Source organism: Carassius auratus, chromosome 39 (assembly GCF_003368295.1).
Source record: "Carassius auratus strain Wakin chromosome 39, ASM336829v1, whole genome shotgun sequence".
Lineage (NCBI taxonomy): Eukaryota > Metazoa > Chordata > Actinopteri > Cypriniformes > Cyprinidae > Carassius > Carassius auratus.
The window spans coordinates 10030703-10050858 of record NC_039281.1 but is presented as its reverse complement, the minus strand read 5'-3'; the positions used below and the strand labels follow the sequence as shown (position 1 = coordinate 10050858).

Here is a 20156-nt window from a genome sequence, read left to right as displayed (position 1 = left end):
CTGTCTGTTTATCTGTCTCTCTGTGTCTGTCTGTCTGTCTGTCTCTCTGTCTGTCTGTCCAACCTATCTATCTCTCTGCTGTCCGTCTGTCTGTTTATCTTTCTGTCTCTGTCAGTCTGTCCTGTCCCATCTATCTATCTGTCTGTCCGTCTGTTTATCTGTCTGTCTGTCCATCTGTCTGTCTGTCCATCTGTCTGTCTGTCTCTCTCTGTCTGTCTGTCCGTCCGTCTGTCCGTCTGTGTGTCTGTCTGTCTGTCCGTTTGTCTGTCTGGTCTGTCTGTCTGTTTATCTGTCTCTCTGTCTGTCTGTCTGTCTGTTTATCTTTTCTCTCTGTCTGTTTGTCTGTCCATCTGTCTGTCTCTCTGTCTGTCTGTCCGTCCGTTCCGTCTGTCTGTTTATCTGTCTCTCTGTGCTGTCTGTTCTGTCTCTCTGTCTGTCTGTCCAACTATCTATCTCTCTGCCTGTCCGTCTGTCTGTTTATCTTTCTCTCTGTCAGTCTGTCTGTCCATCTATCTATCTGTCTGTCCGTCTGTTTATCTGTCTGTCTGTCCATCTGTCTGTCTGTCCATCTGTCTGTCTGTCTGTCTGTAATCTGATATATAAAACAATGTTTTAATGCAATACATGCAATAGTTCAAAGCAAAAAGAACACAAGAGCTTATGTTGAATTGTGAATTATTATTTGTGTGTCTGCAGATGGACGATTGGACTTTATGAGATCTGCTGAAAGGGTAAAGAAAACACCTGACTTCTGTTTATTAATATATACACTAACATTCACAAGTTTGCACTCAGTAAGACTTAACTCTTTAAAATGATCAGTGTTTTTATTGTATTTTTGATCAAATAAATGTAGCTTTGGTGAGCAGAAGAGACTTTTTTCAAGACCATTTAAAAATTGTGCTGAAGCCAAACATTTGACTGGTAGTTTATATATAGTATACATATTATAATTCCCAGGAGTCTGTGGTCCTGTTTCATTTCTTTAATCTTTTTGGATCATGTTTACACTGATTGAGATTATGTTTGTGTTTTTTGTGCTGTATGATCGATTTGGTGTGAATTCTCTCATGTACAGACCCCCAGTGCCCCACAGACGGTAATGCACACTTGAAATACACACCTGTGAGAAAACACACGGCCTGTTCAGTGTAATGATTGTGCTGCGACTTTAAGGCCAGTGAGATCTATGTACCCAGAAGATCATCTGAGTTTACCCGCCTCCACCAGTTCAGACAAACCACTAACTACCCAAACCAGTGTTGATTGAGTCTCCTCCATCCAGACCAGCCCCAACGTCACCTCAACCATATCACACAACAACAGACCTGCGTGGACACAGTTGAGTCACACACACACAGACACATACACAGACAACACCACCTCACACACACACCTCACACACACCACACACACACACACACACACACACACAAACACACATACACATGTTTGTTTCTGTGTAAAGTGTGTTCATCCCATAGGTGTAATGGTTTTTATTCTGTAGAACTGTATATTCTATGTCCCTCACCAACCCTACACCTAACCCTAACCCTCACAGGAACTTTGTGCATTTTTACTTTCTCAAAAAAAACTCATTCTGTATGATTTATAAGTGTTTTGAAAAATGGGGACATGGGTTATGTCCTCATAAGTCTCCCTCTCCTTTGTAATACCTGTGTCATACCCATGTCATTTATACAGAGTTGTGTCCTGATATGATACAAAAACAAGAGAACACACACACACACCTCACTCACTCACACACACACACACACACTCTCTCACTCTCTCACTCACTCACACACACACTCTCTCTCACACTCTCTCTCTCACACACACACACACACACACACACCTCTCACACACACACACACACACATACATACAAACTCTCAATCACACACACACACACACTCTCACTCTTTCACTCACTCACACACACACTCACACACACACCACACTCTCTCTCACTCACACACACACACATACAAACTCTCACTCTCACACACACACACAAACTCTCACTTCTCACACACACATACACACACACACACACAAACTCTCACTCACTCACACACACACACACTCTCTCACTCACTCACTCACACACACACACACACACACAGACCTACACACACACACCTCACACACACACACACACCCACACACACCTCACACACACACACACACACACACACTCTCTCACTCAATCACACACACACACACACACACAGACCTACACACACACACCTCACACACACACACACTCTCTCACTCACTCACTCACACACACACACACCCACACACACACACCACACACCTCACACACTCACACACCCATGTAAACTGATTCCTGTGTTTTTTATTCTCAGCTCCAGACCAAGTGAGCAAGAGAATGTAAGTCCATGTCTATTCTGTTTTACACCAGTAACTTAAATATAGCAAAGTCAAACATAATAACTAAAAAATAAACAAACTTAATTTCAACTTTTTTACAAATGACCTCTAGAGCATTAACTAGAACTAAAACCAGAACATGTAAAAGAGAGCGGGGCAAGTTGTCACATTTGTCCCTGAATGACTCAATCTGAGATGCACAGCAGTTCAGTTTCCCTCAACAAGAATGCAAGCTTATTTGAAGAACTGATACACACAAGAGTTTTCAAAGATTATTAGACAGATACACAGTTCATGTCCGTTTCTTATCATGGCATATTAATTTATGATTGAACAGAGACTTTCAACATTCATAAATGAAGAGATTATATTAAGGACTCTTCTTCTGTTTACCAAACATGCACACTTCTCATTCATCTTCATCTTCCCTAGTTTTCTTCAGAATCCTGTAATAACCTATTAAAAAAAACATTGAAGTCATGTGTTTAATAAACAGTTCCAAATAATTCCCTTAGACTTGCCAAGGCCTGTTAACCTTGAGAACAGTTTGAGGAACATCACACATGACTGGAACTGTTTGAGAGAGAGATATCACATGTAGGTCAGAGAGGAAGAGCTGTGAAGAGAACTGAAATCATGCTGAGACTGACGCAAAAACAGCCGAACGTCACAGCAGAGAACACATAGAGTTAATAAGCTTGATCCCTAGAGCGGGGCATGTTGTCACAGTGGAAACCTGTCAGCACACAGACTATTAAAGGCGTTTCAGAGAAGCATTTATGAAACCACAAATACATAGAATAATATATAACCATTAGTTTGACCAACAAATATTGTATTTAAAGAAAGAGATGTTCCAAAAATGAAATGAAATTGATAAAAATCACTATTAAAGCATCATGTCTGTTGGTTTTGTGTATTCAAGAAACCCACACAAGTGAATAATACTCCATTTCACCCTCAGGTAAAAACACAATCATCTGCAGGTAAGTTATGTTGCCTTTTCAATGTAATATCGATTTTTATAAACTGTAATGATAAAATCTAATATACCTGTTATGCAGGTCACACGTCTCACAGGTTTTCTCTGGATCTGGACTCTCAGGATATGGACAGGTACTGACCGCAGTCACACAGTCTGTGCTTTAACATCAGTAATCAGAGGAATGATGTGTGTGATGGGTGTCCGTGTGTGTTTGCTCCTGCAGTTACTGTGAGAGCGAGAAGAGCTCGTTCGGTAAGAAACGACTCACTGAATCACAGCTGAAGCGGCTCAGATTCACGTCTCAAACGCTCTGGATTCATTACAGATTCACACGTGAGGAAACAGCAGCATCACGAATGGCCTCCTGCTAAAGGAGAGAGCGACGGCAGCTTCACCAACCACAGCAAACCTGCACAGGTACAGAGATACACAACAGTAGCAGTGCAGCTTTCTTCCAGCTTTGTAACAGATTATAAGTTCTGTCTGCCTGTTCTTGATTGGATGCTGAAATATGGGCGTGGCACTCACACTTGGAGGCGGGTCTAAAGTGTGGGCGGAGTTTAGGTGGAGTAAATAGGCTGCATTTATTTGATCAAAATACAGTAGACATATTATAGAAATTTAAAATGTGTTATGTTTGAATTTTCCATAAAAATATTGAGCAGCACAGCTGTGTTCGACACTGATAATAATCAGAAATGTTACTTGAGCAGTAGATCATCATATTATTCTGATTTCTGAAGATCATGTGACACTGAAGACTGGAGGAATGATGCTGAAAATACAGCGGAGCATCACAGAAATACATTACACTTTAACACAGATTCACACAGAAAACAGATGCTTTATATTAGAAGAATACTTCATTGTTTTTACTGTATTTTTGATCAAATAAATACAGCTTTGGTGAGCAGAAGAGATTTAAAAAAAAAATCCTATTCCAAACTTTGTGTGAGACTGAACAGATTGTTTACAGTAAGATCAATAACATATATTTGGAAAACCTCTAGTGGCTCTGTGTTGTCTGTCGTGCAGGGATTGGCGGATCAGAACTGGTATGTTGGTGCAGTTAGTCGTGTGGACGCTGAACACGCTCTTCACCTGGTCAACAGGGTAAAACACACATCACGACCGACGTTATAGCTCAGTGACTCAAGAACTTAGCACATAATCAGAAAACAAACACATGGATTATGCATGAATTGTGTTTTGATGTTTACATGAGACTTCTGTCCACAGGAAGGAGCCTTTCTAGTGCGCGACTGCTCGAAGAACACTACCTATGAGCCCTTGGTCCTCGCTGTGTTTTACGACAAAAGAGTGTTTAACATTCAGATCCGCTTCAGTGATGACATCAGCAAATACACTCTGGGAACGGGCCTGAGAACCAATGACGTGAGTCACACCTGAGCTCTTAGTGTCGCAGCACCAGACTCAGTGCTTCATCATCCCTCTTTGTCTTCCAGAGGTTTGATTCTGTCACCGACATCATCAAGTTCCACTCCATCTTTCCCATCGTTCTCATTGACGGACGGAAATCCTCCTCCGCAGCAGCAGCCAATCAGAGGAGGCAGTGTGTGCTGATGTACCCAATCACAAAGCAGGACCTGACCGAGCTGTTGAAATAAGAGCAAATACAAACGACCCGCGACATCTCTGAGACTTTGACTGACCTTTTAACTTTAGAAGACATGTTTAGTGACTTTGACTAGTACAGACTCCAAAAAAGAGCCAGAGAGATAATCTGATAGAGTGAAGAAAATCAAATGTTTATTAATGTGGATGAGTAGAAATCAAATTTCTAAAGGATTCAGTATTTTTTACATTTTAAGACACACACAACAACCTTTTTTCCAGAAACTTTTAATCCATTTCAGTCTTTATTTAATCACACTTAACATTTTTTTTCTGTCTTTTGTATTATTTAAAATAAATATTATGCTTCTGAAGCCTCAGAACGATGTACAGATTATAGTTTGACTTAAAACTCATGAATCATTACACATGTTTAGTTTCTTGTTTAAACAGTTTTAGATTTAAAAATGAGCAGATGCCCTTTACACAAACAGTAACAGGTTTGATCATTTGAGGTAGATTTACAAAGATAAACACATCAAACTCTCTCGACTGTCTTATGACAATACATTTTACAAAAAGGACATTATATTGGATATAGTATATTGCATGAATGTGTGCTGTAAAATACTGAGTTCATATAAGCAAACTTTTTGGTTCATTTGCAAAAACACATTAACTGTACGACATATGTTTGAATTTCAGAAATGACAAAGCCTCACCCAACAAAGACCAATGGATTCAAACCAAACCCAAACAGCACCCATGAATCACTGCACACCAATCAGAAAAGAGTCACTTCAACACTGAGGCTTATGTACAAATAATGATTAAAAAAGACAGTGATTTCAGTGAAAAGTGCCACATGTACAAACATTTGTGAAAGTTTAAACGTGAGACGTATATAGACGTAACAAATAACACACAACATCCTAAAACAGACATTGGTTTCAGAGTTAAGATTTTCTTAACAATAACTTCTATGTATTGACAGTTCAGTTTTACATTTCTTTTTATAAAAAAAAGTCTATATATACACATGATGAGCCTTGTTGGTCATTGCAGCTGTCAAGTGGAACATAGCAGGACTGGGAAAAATCTGGTTAATTAATAGTTAGTTCATTTTGGAAAAAAGTATGTTTATTCCCAAGTACATATGACCAGAGTAGCTAAAACTTGGTCAGTCTAATTGCAAGATAATGTTTATTGGCATCGAACTACCAACGTCACCCACTAGCTTTATTATCGTTAAATTTTAAAAGAATCCTGCTTGAGTTTTCCTAAATAGCACAATCATAAGAAAATCAATAGAAACATGAAGTGTCTAAAGGGAATGTAGCTGGTTTTACGAAAGCTGTTTCTCCGAGACTCCCTTTAGAACGAACTCGATTACCTGATACTTCTGTCCATTAACTTTCTTGAGTGTCATCTTGAATGAAGGCCGTTTTCTCACACGTTGTTCCCTCTGTTCCTGCTCGTGATCCTCTGAGTGAATCCACTTATAGTTCTTCAGGGTTTGGACGCCAACACTGACGCTCTGAACCGAAGGATTGGGGTGGTTCAGAACCACAACCGGCTGATTCGGACCAGGAAGCTTGATACGCTGATCCACTTTCAGAGGAGTTAACCTCAGTTCCTGATGACCTTCATTTGATGATTGAGAAAGGCCTGTCCCAACCGATGACGACCTGTGTTTCTTGGCTTTTCTCTTTTCTTTCTTGTGCTTTTTCCGTGGTGGAGAGTCTTGGTGCTTCTCTTCACTTTCACAAAGGTTTCTCTTTAGTATCAGCTTGATGGCCACCTCAGGACTTCCAGAGACGTTCTGCTCGCTTAGCGTGCAGCTGAGAACCGGTCGTGCCATCAAACTCATCTCTCGTGTTGGGGCTTCTGGAAGTTTCTTCTTGGGTTCCAACAGAGAACTGGGAATCCTGAACAAAGCTACTTTTGGATACATGTTGGAAACACTGGAATTGTGTTTTTGGACCGAATTTCCCCTGTCTTGCTGTGAAATGTCATCCTTGTTTGATGGAACAATGTTTTGGTTTGGCACGACCAATGGATGAGCCACTGTCAAACATGTACCTTGTTTTGAATGACTTTTGTTTAGGGGTTTCTCTGATGTTTTCACTTGAACACGAGTCTTAGATATTGCTGAGCCTGCACTAGTCTCATCCTCTGTCTTTGTTTCTTTGAGACCCAAAGAAGCACCTTTGGGTTTGTCCTCAGCTTCCTCCTTTTTAATCAGAATACTACAGACTAGTGATTGCTCTGCATTCTTCACCTCGTCCTTTGGCTCTTTTGTTGCCACCTTCCACCGTTGCATTTCTGGCGAGGACTTTGAGATGCTTTGAGTTGACTTAGGTGTGGGACAAAGAGAGAAAACGGATGAGATCACAGGAAGGCTTTCAGAACTCAAATCTGGACGGTCAAGCGTGATGATCTTTGGATCCTTGGTCTTGGGGTTGTGTTTGCTCCTGGCTGGCGTCTCTGAAGAACACTGTGGTTTGTGTGCTGACTGAACAGATTTTGTGAAAGTCTGAACTTTGGTGCATGATAAAGCCTGCTGCTGTTTGACTTCATGAGGTGATGAAGACGTGGAAGAGCTGACTGGACACCCTTTGGCAACTTGGCATTTGAAGGACAGTCTGCCTCCAGTTGTGGCTGATGAAGGTTCATCCACGTTGCTCTTCTGGTCTTGCGGACTCCCATTGGGTGGGATCAACCGTAGCTCCAACTCTCGAGTCCCATTGACATTTTTCACCTCGACCAGTTCCACCAAACACCCAGCAGGAATATTGATCTCCTCTGGACAGGACACGGTCAGAGGCTTGTTGTGTTGAATTGGCTGGTTCAAAGGCGCTAACAGTTCCACTTGGACACTGGATAATGTGCTCGATGTCTCTGCTGAGGATCCTACAGGTGCTCTGGAGGTCGCTCTTGACTGATTGCTCTTTTCTGCATTGGAGTGCAGTGGACGTTTGATTGGACTGCTGGGAAGTACTACTGGTCTCTGTGTCCCAACTTTAAGCCCTGTTTTGGACAGACCAGCCGTCTGATCCATCTGAATATTCCTCTTGGATAATGGCGCATTCAGTAGTGGTCGAAGTGGGGTGTTCAATTCAATAGGTGCTCGGACCTGTACTCTGGGAATGTTGTTTGAAGCCATAGCCTTTTCAGGAACACCAACCTTTGGGCTTTGCTGTAGTGTTGCTGTAGAGCTAATATGGACTCTTGGGAACATAGCTTTCGGAATAAGCTTTTCCGAAACGGTTCTGCTACTAACCACCTTGTTTCTCCCATCGGCACAGGGTTGCGCATTCAATAGGTTGCTGTTTGCCTCCCGTGATCTTAGAACCACTTGTGGCGTGTTGCCTAACGAGTGACTGGTGCTTGGAGCACAGCTGGGAATGGCACCAGTGAACGGAGTCTTAGAAACCGGAATAACTGTTGTTTTATTGGTCATAGATGGCATTGTGAAACTGTAGGTCATACGAGCTCGATTACCCCTGGTTTGGCTCACTGTTTTACTAATAACAGATGATTGGTCGGGTTGACTTCCACTGGAGCGTTCCACATGGGAATTGGGAATTGCACACTGGTCGTTCCTTTCAGGCCAATCTGAAATCCCGAGAGCATCAGGAACAGATGGACATCCATCTGGGGTGGATACGACAAAATCAGTTATGAAGCCTTCTTCTGCATTTCTCTTGTGTATACGAAGAATATGCTTCACCATGTAGTCTCTCCGCACGGCTCCGTACGAGCAGAAGCTACACCTGTACGGATACGAGCCAGTGTGCAAAACAATGTGTTTCTGAGACTCTGTTTTAGAATAGGAAACATAGCTGCAGAGCGCACAGGAGAAAGTCACCTCCTTATGATGGGACACGTGTCTCTCGAACAGGTCAGTGTCCTTGGTTGAAAAGCGACATTTTGCACAGCACAGGCGATCAAAGTCTTTTCTAGGTATAGCACTGTCCTTGCTGTTCATAAATGACATGAAACTTTGTTGTGAACGCATGGTCAGGACATCAAGTTAACAATCGTACAGTTCACAAATCAAAGAATAAGTGATCCACATAGGCTGTTTCTTGACAAGTTAGGATCCCTTCCTTTGGACTCAGTATGATGTACGTTTGTACCTGCATAATGGGTGAGAAAAAAAGAGTGTTTTGGGAAATTAGAATGGAATACAATCCAAAAAGTAACATAAAACTCTCTTCATTGGTTATGTTGTACTAGTTTATGACCCTTGCATCTATAAATACTTTGTGACGCAACCAACAACAACACTGTTAGTGATGTTCAAATCACTAGTGCATCTTGAAAGTGAATTTAATGGTGTATTAAAACAGACGCACACTTTAGGAATACACACATCATGGAAAAAGACTTTATAAAGAAGTTTATTATTTAATCATTGTTTTGAGAACAAGCTTTACTCAAGGTATCTTGCAATTGAACCACATAGTGACCAATATGATAGAGATTTGGAAGTGCAACCACTAACAACCCCATAACAACCAAACTGCAACGGATTAATAACCACCCAGGATAATCAGGACCAGGTTTTGAATGGGTAACCAACAGGGCTGCACTAGATTAGGCAATTGGCTGTAATCTTTTTTTTTTTTTTATGCGCAGCTTGTCAGTGAAGTATGGTTGAATGCTGCTTCATCTAAAAGCCAGAGGGCGCTCTCACGCAGAAACTCCAAATATGCCCCGCAGAAGAAGTACCATGACCCTGTAGTCCCAATGGGCATCTTTCTATCACTGTTCTTCATGCCTTCTCAGGTATTTTCATGATATAAAGTATATTTATAATGATGAAGTTTGAAGAGAGTTGCTTTTACAAATGCACAAAAAAGGCGTCTCAAACTCGAAGTGATTTCAGATGAAGCAGCTCTTCCCACTGATCAAAGAGCCATGCTTCACCGACAAGCTCACATAAAACATAACCGCAGCCTTCGCGATATCATAATCGCACTAGACAGGTTGAGTTACACAAGATTTAGTGTTAATCACAATTTATTGGTCAGCCCAGGTTATCAATATAGAACAAAAAAGAACACGGTCTAAAATATCCAGTGGCCAGTTTTGGGCTCTACAAGTCAAACTCTCTAGCGCCACCATCAGCTTGAAGTTTCCCTTTTAAAAAACATATTTTCTGTTAATAAAGTTTGAATGTATTGGTAAAAAAAAAAAATGTCCTGAATTTTGTGAATTTTTTTGTTTATTTTATTTTTGGGCATACAATTTTTATGTGATCTTCACTAAATTTGCATTAATCAAAATAATCTTTGATGTCCACAAATGACTAGTTTGTGTGCTTAACCATAATTACTTGAGGCAACAACAACAACAACAAAAAGTATTCACAAATCCAGTGTGAAACCAACATTTGGTAAAAACGTTTGACTATAAATTAAAATGCAAGAACAATAATAATTTTTTACATAGTAGCAATCAGCCCCTCAATGCATAATATAGTCAATCTTCTTGATTCGGATTTTTTACTTATTGGTTACAAACACTAGATACCAATACTAACTGTAGTTTTATCATATTTATTAGTAAAGTTAGTAATAAACCAAAGGCTACTTTACAAACAACAAATCACTTTTTATTATTACCCTAAATGCAATAAAAACTTTTTTATGGGAATATTTTTTTATCAACACAGCAAAAACAAAACAGATTTGATACATCATAAATGCATGCAAAACAGTATTTAAATAAATGCATTTTTTCAGGCAGTGGAATTTGTTAGTTCTTAATTGCACTGTGCATTTAAATTGCATGTGCACGAGCATCTAATGTTTTTTCAGTTTGATCTGCTGCTCTCAGGAGGAGATTCCTGTTCTGAGGGGATAAACAGCACACAGTAATCACTCATTTCCCAAGGCGATCTAAATAGGATGAGAATTGTGTGCTGCGTGTGCCCGTCACGCCTGAGCCGAGCCCCGCACGCGCGTCCCCGGAGAAAACAGCGATGCGTTAAAACACTAACCTTGCGTTACAAGCGTCCTCCTCTCAAAAGAGCGACGGATGCGTTTAATTCGTCCATTGCTTCATTATTTTCTCACCAGGGTGGCGTGCATTGTATTCTTTCTGCTGCCGTGACCGCGCAGAGTGTGAGTGTGTGGGTGCGGGTGCACGGGGCGCGTGACGTGATCGCGCCTCTGATTGGCTGCTGGCTGCAGTAGAGCTCTACAGCTCACGCGAGCACCCGCATTGCGCAGCAGGACTTCCACACAAAGACACACCTTTTGCTCGCTTTAACGGTGATTGATGCCACAATATGGATCTGAGAGCTTCTGTTCTAGTCAAATACCTGTTGGTTTAGTCGCTGGATTCATCTAAAGCTGTAGATTCGACAGCACTGTAGTCCCTTCTTCTAACTTAACATGAGCCAAGATGGCGCTCGTGAAAAACTGACGTGTCCACTTCTGTTCAGTTTACAGAACATGACTCTCATTATACAATAGTTCTTAGTCTTGTGTACATATATGTATGTGGTTATACTGGCCAAGCCCATTTGTAAAAAAGGTGATTCTATTATCATCATTTTTAAAAGATAAACAAGCCCAGATTTAAACCCATATTGGATTGTTTTATTGTAAACAAAATTGGCTTGGAGTTCCACTGCAAGAAACGTGTTTGTGTTTTTGTGCAATATAATAAGGAAAAGCGTTTTTACACCTCTTAGTTCACTTCCAGAATAAAAGTCTGATAATTTACTTTCTCAAGATATTCATGTCTTTCTGTCTTCCATTGCAAAGAAAGCCAATGAGGACCGAGGGGTTAAAGATCTAATCAGTTTCAGTGCAGATTTAAAGAGCTCTACAGGAATAAGAGTCTTATCTAGAGAAACCATCACTCATTTTCTGAAATAAACATATATTTTTAACCACAAATGCTGGTGTAGCACTAGCTGGACTTCACACATGATGTAATCGCGAAAGCACCGATCTAGTGTTTACAAAGCAAACCTGCAAAGAAAGTCAAACGCCCTTCACAAAGACAACGGTAAAACAACGATTAGGGATGATTTTGAAGTTTGAGTAGGAAATGAGATGGAGTTTTTCTTTCTGAAGCTGGACACACAGATGAATCTTTTGAAGTCCATTACATGGAGAAAAACTCTGGAGTGTTTTCCTCACAAACCTTCATTTCTCTGCGACTGAAGACAGATAGACATGAACATCTCTGATGACACTGGGGTGCATTTTTGAATTATTGTTTTTATTCTGGAAGTACTCCTTTAAGGCTGCACCGTGGCTGCTCAAGACCCAGTGTTACACAATGCAGCATTGAAATGATGTTTTCTGTGACCCACCTCAGGCTGTAATGGCTGTGTAAATGCATTTATGCCACCTCTGAGCAGCATTACCAATCTATGCCTTTGCAGCATAAAGTTGCACATCTAAAACAATCCAGCAGCCATTTCTCAACCAAAGCATAAACCTCCATTATTAATCCTAAAACAGGTTTAGTGAGTGGTTATTTTCCTTGATAAATAGCAGTTATCTGCTGTTCCAGCTAAACTGAAGGCTGTCGCACTGAATCTTCATTATTTCAGTTACAAGGGTATAAATATGACTGTCAGCTGGTTATTTAGAGTCAGCTAAAATGAACTCATCACATCCTAAAGCACAAGTCAAACAGCATTTCCTTCCGTACTGTGATGATTCATCATATAAAGACAGAATGTGCAGTCAGCATGTCCAGTGTGGTCTGAGTCTCATATCACATTACAATAATGATCGGCTGGATGCACATTATGTCCCACTAATGGCTGCTTATATCAAATACATACACACACGGACATGAGATATTGATGTTTAGCAAGTTATTCATAGAAACTGAAGAAAGACAGCGGATGGATGCTGTGATTGTCCTTCAGAATAAAATATTCCAGATGGAAATTATTAAAACACACTGCATTGAATAAAAGTGTTTTTCTTTTTTTTACAATAACTTAATTATATACACTGCTGTTTAAAAGTTTGGGGTCTGTAAGATTTTTAATGTGTTTTAAAGAAGTATTTTCTGCTTATTAATGCAGCATTTATTTCATCAGTAATGTTGTAAATTATTATTACTGTTTAAAATATTAGTTTTATAATTTAATATGTTAAAGTGTAATGTATTTCTGTGATGCACAGCTGTATTTTCAGCATCATTCCTCCAGTCTTCAGTGTCACATGATCTTCAGAAATCATGAAAATATGATGATTTACTGCTCAAGAAACATTTCTGATTATTATCAGAGTTGATAGTGTTTATAAATGCTGTTCTTTGTAACTTTTTATTCATAAAAGAATCCTGAAAATCCCGTCTCCAATATTAATAATAAATCAGCATATTATTATGATTTCTGAAGATCACGCAATAAATTGCAATAATATTTCACAATATTGACGTTTACAGAAAGCATGATCATAAACACCACCGTCGTTCATTTTCTCCCGTTCTCCGTCACTTCCGGTCGGGTGTGTGCGCGCAGGTCTGAACCAGCCCGAACGCTCTTTACTATATATGGGCAAAGCCGAGCCGTCCGCGCGCTGCCGCTTCTTCCGCGTTCAGCGCTCCGCCGGTGACAGAAGCGCACGGATCCCGAGCCGTTCCAGCCGCCTTCAGTCACACAGCAGCTCATTCATTCGTTCACCGGAAGAGAAGTAAAGCCGAGATGTCTTACGTGCTCAGTAAGTGACCAGCCTTTGTGCGTGTTTGTGTTAGTTAATGGTCTGGTTCAGTCTGCTTGGATCCTTGACTGAAGCATATCCACAGTAACGTTACTTTAATAACATGGTTATTCACGTCCAGGAGGTTGGTGTTTGTAACGGGAGGTTTTGTTGTGAATGCTTAAAGTGTGTATGTATATGATAGTGCGCACTCTGAAGTGTGTAAACCTGTGAACGAGACCCAAACATTGATCAGTGACAGTGATGGGGAGTCGATTCCAAAAGAGTCGAATCCTTCACTCTGAATAACACTGGAGATAGAGTCGACTCCAGCCGTGGACTTGGATTCACTTGGGCTGCCACGCCAAACGTGTGTTGTTTTAATAATAAAGGGAATTTAAGGCATTGTGTCGGGGAAAATAAATCAAATGTAACAATGACTGCAGTCTTGTGTTATTCCTGACCCTGTTTTAATGTAAAGTATATGGAGTCGACTCCGAAAAACTTGGAATCAATCACCCGTCAGTGTGTTGAGCATCATTAGCAGTCTGACACTGATTTGGCCAATGATGCACGTTTGGGGGCGGGGCTCTCAGTTTGATTGCCCAATGGCAGACGGGTGTGTTTGAAAAAACGGTCATTATTTTTGTAGCTCTGCTGAAACCAGATTGATTCACAGAACATTAAGGATACACTTTGCATCATCTAACTTAAAATAATAGTTCTGTTGTGTATTCCCTATCAGGAGATTTTTATTCCGGAAGTGAACTAATCCTTTAAGAATCCTGAGATGAACTTACTTTTCTAAATTGTTTTTGTCTACTGATGTTCTTCTCATTTCCTTCGTGTACTAAATAGATGATTAATGTTGTTTAACGAACACATTTGAGTCTTTTAACATTGAGAACAAGGATTGCAAGTTTGGTAACACTTTATTTTAAGGTGTCCTTGTTACATGTTTCATGTACTTTCTATTATAATAAAAATTAATTATGCATAATTACATACAAATAACCATATAGTAAGTACATGTAGTTAATTAACATTACTCAGTGTTACAATGTATCAAGTGCACATTAAAATAAAGTGTAACAATCTTCTTCCTTTAAAAAAAGCTTAAGTTAGCAACTTGGAGTTAAGATTTGTCTGTATTGTACTCTACTGAAAAATGTTCAAGCAGCTCCTTTTTTTAGTTTTTTTTTCTTATGACCCTCTCAGAATCCATCTTTAGAAACTCCTCTTAGAATATGACTTCAGAAGAACTTTAGATGTTTTCTCGTCTGCAGAAAGCGTGTTCGCCAGCCTTCCTCACATGGAGAGGGGCGTGGCCAAGGTCCTGGGCGGAGACCCCAAAGGGAACAACTTCCTGTACACCAACGGCAAGAGCGTGATCATCAGGAACATCGAGGTGAGACGACCGTTAATGTAAATTAAATTAAATTATAGTAACACACACAGACAGACGCACACACACACACTCAGACAGACAGACACACACACACAGACGCACATTGTCTGCAGATATAAGGTATTTCATTGCACTTTAACAAGTAATCTGAACGGCCCATATATGTGCAACATTTTAATATAGCCCTCACTAACTAGTAGTTTTTCACATCCAACCTCTCTCTGTCTGTCTGTCTCTCTCTGTCTCTCTCTCTCTCTCTCTCTCTCTCTCTCTCTGTCTCTCTCTCTCTCTCTCTCTGTCTCTCTCTCTCTCTGTCTCTCTCTCTCTGTGTCTCTCTCTCTCTCTCCCTCTCTCTCTCTCTCTCTCTCTGTCTCTCCTCCAGAACCCAGCGATCGCAGACGTGTACACCGAGCATCCTCATCAGGTTATCGTGGCCAAATACGCTCCCAGTGGTTTCTACATCGCGTCTGGGGGTGAGTGCTGCTCCGTCTGAGCTCTGAGGTCCGCTCCGTGTTCCTGCGGTTCTTCAGTGTGTGTGTGTGTGTGTGTGTGTGTGTGTGCAGATGTGTCGGGGAAGATCCGTATCTGGGACACGACGCAGAAGGAGCACCTGCTGAAGTACGAGTACCAGCCCTTCGGAGGGAAGATCAAGGACATCGCTTGGACCGAAGACAGCAAGAGGATCGCCGTGGTGGGGGAGGGGCGAGAGAAGTGAGTGACAGCTGAAGGCCACACCCACTGCACAGGCCACGCCCCTGTCCTCTGCAGTGTTGAGAGTAACGCATCACTTTTAAAAAGAAGTTTCCCCAGCGCTGATGTGTGTGTGTGTGTGTGTGTGTGTCTCTGTGTGTGTCTCTGTGTGTGTCTCTGTGTGTGTCTCTGTGTGTGTGTGTGTGTGTGTGTGCAGGTTCGGGGCGGTGTTCCTCTGGGATTCGGGCTCGTCGGTCGGAGAGATCGTGGGTCACAGTAAGATCATCAACAGCGTGGACCTCAAGCAGACGCGTCCGTATCGTCTGGTGACGGGGAGTGATGACGCCTGCACCACCTTCCTGGAGGGACCACCCTTCAAGTTCAAGTGCACCATCAGTGTGAGTGCACACATGCTCCAGTCCGTTCAGATGCAGACCCTCCACTCTGTGTAACAGATCAGCGATTAGTGATGTGTGTGATCTCTGATCCGCCTCACACAAGCGCTTCTGATCCGCCGGATGTTGTTCAGTTTGTTGTTGCTACATCTTCGACCGTGCAGCAGCTTAAACTAAAAATGTTATTTGAAATGTAATTATATCAAATAAGACAGATATAATACTGTTGTAAAAATGTAATAAATATATGTTAGCATAATTTCTAGTAACCTTCCAAAAATTTGAGAGAATTTCTAAAATGCTCCAAAAGCTCTACTTATAATGAAATATAAGTTACATTACTAATCATAAATTCTTGACTTTCAAAAGCCTGTGTTCTGCTGTAGATCAGACGTGTTTATACGGACGGGCCGCTCATATCCTGAGCGATGGCTATCAGATCATTTCCTTCTTCAGCTCAAACGTGTCCGTGTGTGTCCGTGTGTGTGTGTGTGTGTGTGCGTAGGATCACAGTCGCTTCGTCAACTGTGTGCGGTTCTCTCCGGACGGGAATCGTTACGCTTCAGCCGGAGCTGACGGACAGGTGAGCCGTTATTCCTTCACATCTGTTAGAATAATCATCAACATTAGGATTTTATATAACGATGTATTACTATATTTTCATTTTATATTCTAAAATTATTATTTTATACTGCACAATTATGGAGTAAAAAATTTGGCATTTAATTATAAAATAGTCACTTCAGTTTGTAGTTATATAATTAATATAAATATTGTTTTATGATAATAGTTTAAAAAATAATGGAATATATAATACACTGTTGTAAGAAACGGTGCAAAGAAAAAAAGGCTTTTTTTTTATAAATCTTTTAACATATTAAGTGTGTGTAGTTTAAAATAAAGTGATTATTTAATAAAATAATAGTACAAAGATAACTTTGCAATATTGATAATATTGATAATATTGATTTACATCTTCATTTAAAAAATAAAAATATTTTTTTGAACATTGCATTGAGCTCTTCTTCTGCAGTGTTCACCTGTGTTTCTGTGTCTGCTCAGATCTTCCTGTACGATGGTAAGACTGGAGACAAGCTGGGCTCTCTGGGAGGAGAGAAGGCTCACGAGGGAGGCATCTACGCTGTGAGTGTTCTTCAGAGACGCTGTGACGTGTGAGGATGAGGAGGAGGATGATGATGATGATGCTCTTCCTCAGGTCAGCTGGAGTCCGGACAGCACACAGCTGATCTCAGCGTCAGGTGATAAGACGGTCAAACTGTGGGACGTGGGCAGCGGGACGGCGGTCACCACCTTTAACCTGGGCTCAGGTGTTCTGGACCAGCAGCTGGGCTGTTTGTGGCAGAAGAACCACCTGCTCAGCGTCTCTCTGTCTGGATACATCAACTACCTGGACAGGAACAACCCCGACCGGCCGCTGCGCACCATCAAGGTGAGACGGGGTCAGCAGGGGTCAGCTCTGAGCTGCTCCAGATCAGCAGAGTGACGCTGTCTTTACCGTGTCTTTACCGTGTCTTTACCGTGTCTTTACCGTGTCTTTACCGTGTCTTTACTGTGTCATTACATTGTCTTTACCGTGTCTTTACCATGTATTACCCAGGGTCACTCCAAATCCATCCAGTGTGTGACGGTCCATAAGACAGACGGCCGGTCCACCATCTACTCAGGCAGTCACGACGGACACATTAATATCCTTCACTCGGTTCAGACTTTTCCTTATACTCCCATATGATATGGTTTTAATAAGTTAATACTGTGTTATATTTTAAATAATATTGTCAGTGTTGCTTCATTACTGAATGGATCTTGCATGAACCTGTAGAGTGAATGATCCAGCGACGCGCTGCCTCTGACTGGAGGTGGTAGTTTCGTATTTAAAGCATCATTTCATTTAAAACCAAGTTAAAAGAATAATGCACTGTAAACGCATTCAAGCTGCATAAACCCACTTCTGTGCCGCCTCTGCAGTGCAAAGATGGATTTAAATGAATTGGGTACAGCTTACAGTGTCTTATTATTTGGACTGAATTTATTGATTAAATGTAAGAATCAGACATAAGATGTCCCTCTGAAGGTATAAATCAGCTGGAAGTGTAGTTTCACATCACACAGAAGGTACTGATCACGACAGACAGAAACCAGCACAAACACAGAATATGAGTCTGATGAACCCTTGACCCGAGCCGCACATTACTGGGACGCTGAGAGCGGAGAGAACGAGGAGTTTGTGGGGAAAGGACACTCGAACCTGGTGTCCAGGATGACTGTGGACGAGTCCAGCCGCCTGGTGACCTGCAGCATGGACGACACGGTCCGCTACACTGACCTGAGCAAGAGAGAGTACAGGTGACACACACACACACACACACACACACACACACTGACCTGAGCAAGAGAGAGTACAGGTGACACACACACACACACACACACACACACTGACCTGAGCAAGAGAGAGTACAGGTGACACACACACACACACACACACACACACACACTGACCTGAGCAAGAGAGAGTACAGGTGACACACACACACACACACACACACACACACACTGACCTGAGCAAGAGAGAGTACAGGTGACACACACACACACACACACACACACACTGACCTGAGCAAGAGAGAGTACAGGTGACACACACACACACACAAACACACTCACACACCTGTGACCAGACACCTGTTGAAGCTCACTGCTCTGTGTGTGTGTGTGTGTGTGTGTGTGTGTGTGTGTGTGTGTGTCAGTGCGTCTGATGTAGTGAAGATGGACATGCAGCCCAAGTGCATCAGTGTGGGTCCAGGAGGTCTCACGGTCACCGTGTGTATTGGACAGGTACGGACACACACACACACACACACAGTGTCTAACTCAAGGGAGTCTGGGGGTGAACAGTTACTCCTGAAACAAGCCCAGACTGAAGCGTCGGGTGTTTAGGGCTGAGCGGGTGTGCACTGATGAGTGTGTGTGTGTGTGTGTGTGTGTGTGTGTGTGTGTGCGCAGCTGGTGCTGCTGAAGGACAAGAAGAAGCTGTTCACGCTGGACTCTCTCGGCTACGAGCCCGAAGCTGCAGCGGTTCACCCTGGGGGCGGAGTCGTGGCTGTGGGCGGAGCTGTAAGTCACCTGTCAGTCTCCACACTATTAGCATAATCACTGCAGGGACCACCTACTGTGACCTGCGTGACCTTGTAAAGATGTGATGCTGTGTGTGTGTGTGTGCAGGATGGGAAGGTGCGTCTGTACTCGGTTCAGGGGAACACACTGAAGGATGATGGGAAGGTTCTGGAGGTTCAGGGGCCGGTGACGGACATGTCGTATTCTCCGGACGGAGCGTATCTGGCCGTGACGGACGAGAAGAAGGTCATCACGGTGTTCACGGTCGCTGACGGATACACGGTAAACTCCTCTCACGCAGGATTCCTGTCCAGAGAATTAAGATAGTCAGACTTCCTGTTTCCAGAAGTGTCCGGAGCGGAGGGATCTCCAGGGTTCAACCAGTGACTCCGCATTACTTCTCCTGTCTTAGTTTAACTTTTACTATTTCTGTGTGATTAAATAATTTAGACTTAACTTTACAAATAAATGATCATGTCCATGGAGATATCAAAGTTTAGTCAATTACATGACTTTCCCAGTGATTTTTATTTTATTTTATTTTTTTATTCTAGATGAGGATTTTTACTCCACTTTTTTATTTGTATAAAGTAATATGGCTTTTCCAGTCGTCCTGTATTTTTGACAGATAAATATATATATATTTAAAAAAAATTATGCTCTGTTTTATCTGAGTTCGGCATAACTATGAAAATCTATATTCATACAAAAATGTCCTTCCTTGGCATATTAAGATTTTATTAAGTAGTTTTTTTTTTTTGGAAAATTATTTTTTTACAAATATTTTTTACCTACAATTTCTATCTGATTAAAATATTTTTGCTTTTGGCGTAACTAAACGAATAACAGTTTTGAAATCTCATTGGTGTGCGTGCCTGTTGTTT

General features: G+C 41.5%; 3 protein-coding genes across 4 annotated transcripts in view; 2 read left to right on the top strand and 1 right to left on the bottom strand.

The window, feature by feature from the left end:
- LOC113058065 (WD repeat-containing protein 1-like) overlaps positions 1–20156 on the top strand; it is a 282582-nt gene that overhangs the window by 261404 nt on the left and 1022 nt on the right. Inside the window, exons 1-13 of one of the 2 annotated variants that reach the window (XM_026225741.1) lie at positions 13511–13668; positions 14934–15055; positions 15438–15528; positions 15619–15766; positions 15963–16143; positions 16646–16723; positions 17203–17283; positions 17357–17590; positions 17759–17846; positions 18348–18504; positions 18906–18993; positions 19162–19272; positions 19381–19554. In XM_026225741.1, the coding sequence (XP_026081526.1) occupies positions 13653–13668; positions 14934–15055; positions 15438–15528; positions 15619–15766; positions 15963–16143; positions 16646–16723; positions 17203–17283; positions 17357–17590; positions 17759–17846; positions 18348–18504; positions 18906–18993; positions 19162–19272; positions 19381–19554 (1569 nt within the window). In that variant the 5' untranslated portion in view covers positions 13511–13652. Of the gene's footprint in view, positions 1–13510; positions 13669–14933; positions 15056–15437; positions 15529–15618; positions 15767–15962; positions 16144–16645; positions 16724–17202; positions 17284–17356; positions 17591–17758; positions 17847–18347; positions 18505–18905; positions 18994–19161; positions 19273–19380; positions 19555–20156 lie in introns of those variants that run through there. The other variant, XM_026225742.1, reaches the window with a different exon arrangement.
- On the top strand, positions 1317–5338 carry LOC113058101 (cytokine-dependent hematopoietic cell linker-like). Its single transcript, XM_026225792.1, has 9 exons — positions 1317–1341; positions 2376–2400; positions 3326–3386; positions 3465–3516; positions 3609–3637; positions 3711–3802; positions 4421–4498; positions 4625–4780; positions 4852–5338. Exons 4-9 carry the CDS (start codon positions 3509–3511, stop codon positions 5011–5013), a joined length of 525 nt encoding a protein of 174 aa, XP_026081577.1. The 5' UTR covers positions 1317–1341; positions 2376–2400; positions 3326–3386; positions 3465–3508; the 3' UTR covers positions 5014–5338.
- On the bottom strand, positions 6280–11118 carry LOC113058048 (zinc finger protein 518B-like). Its single transcript, XM_026225713.1, has 2 exons — positions 10971–11118; positions 6280–9102 (listed from the first exon to the last, which is right to left on the bottom strand). Exon 2 carries the CDS (start codon positions 8979–8981, stop codon positions 6306–6308), a length of 2676 nt encoding a protein of 891 aa, XP_026081498.1. The 5' UTR covers positions 8982–9102; positions 10971–11118; the 3' UTR covers positions 6280–6305.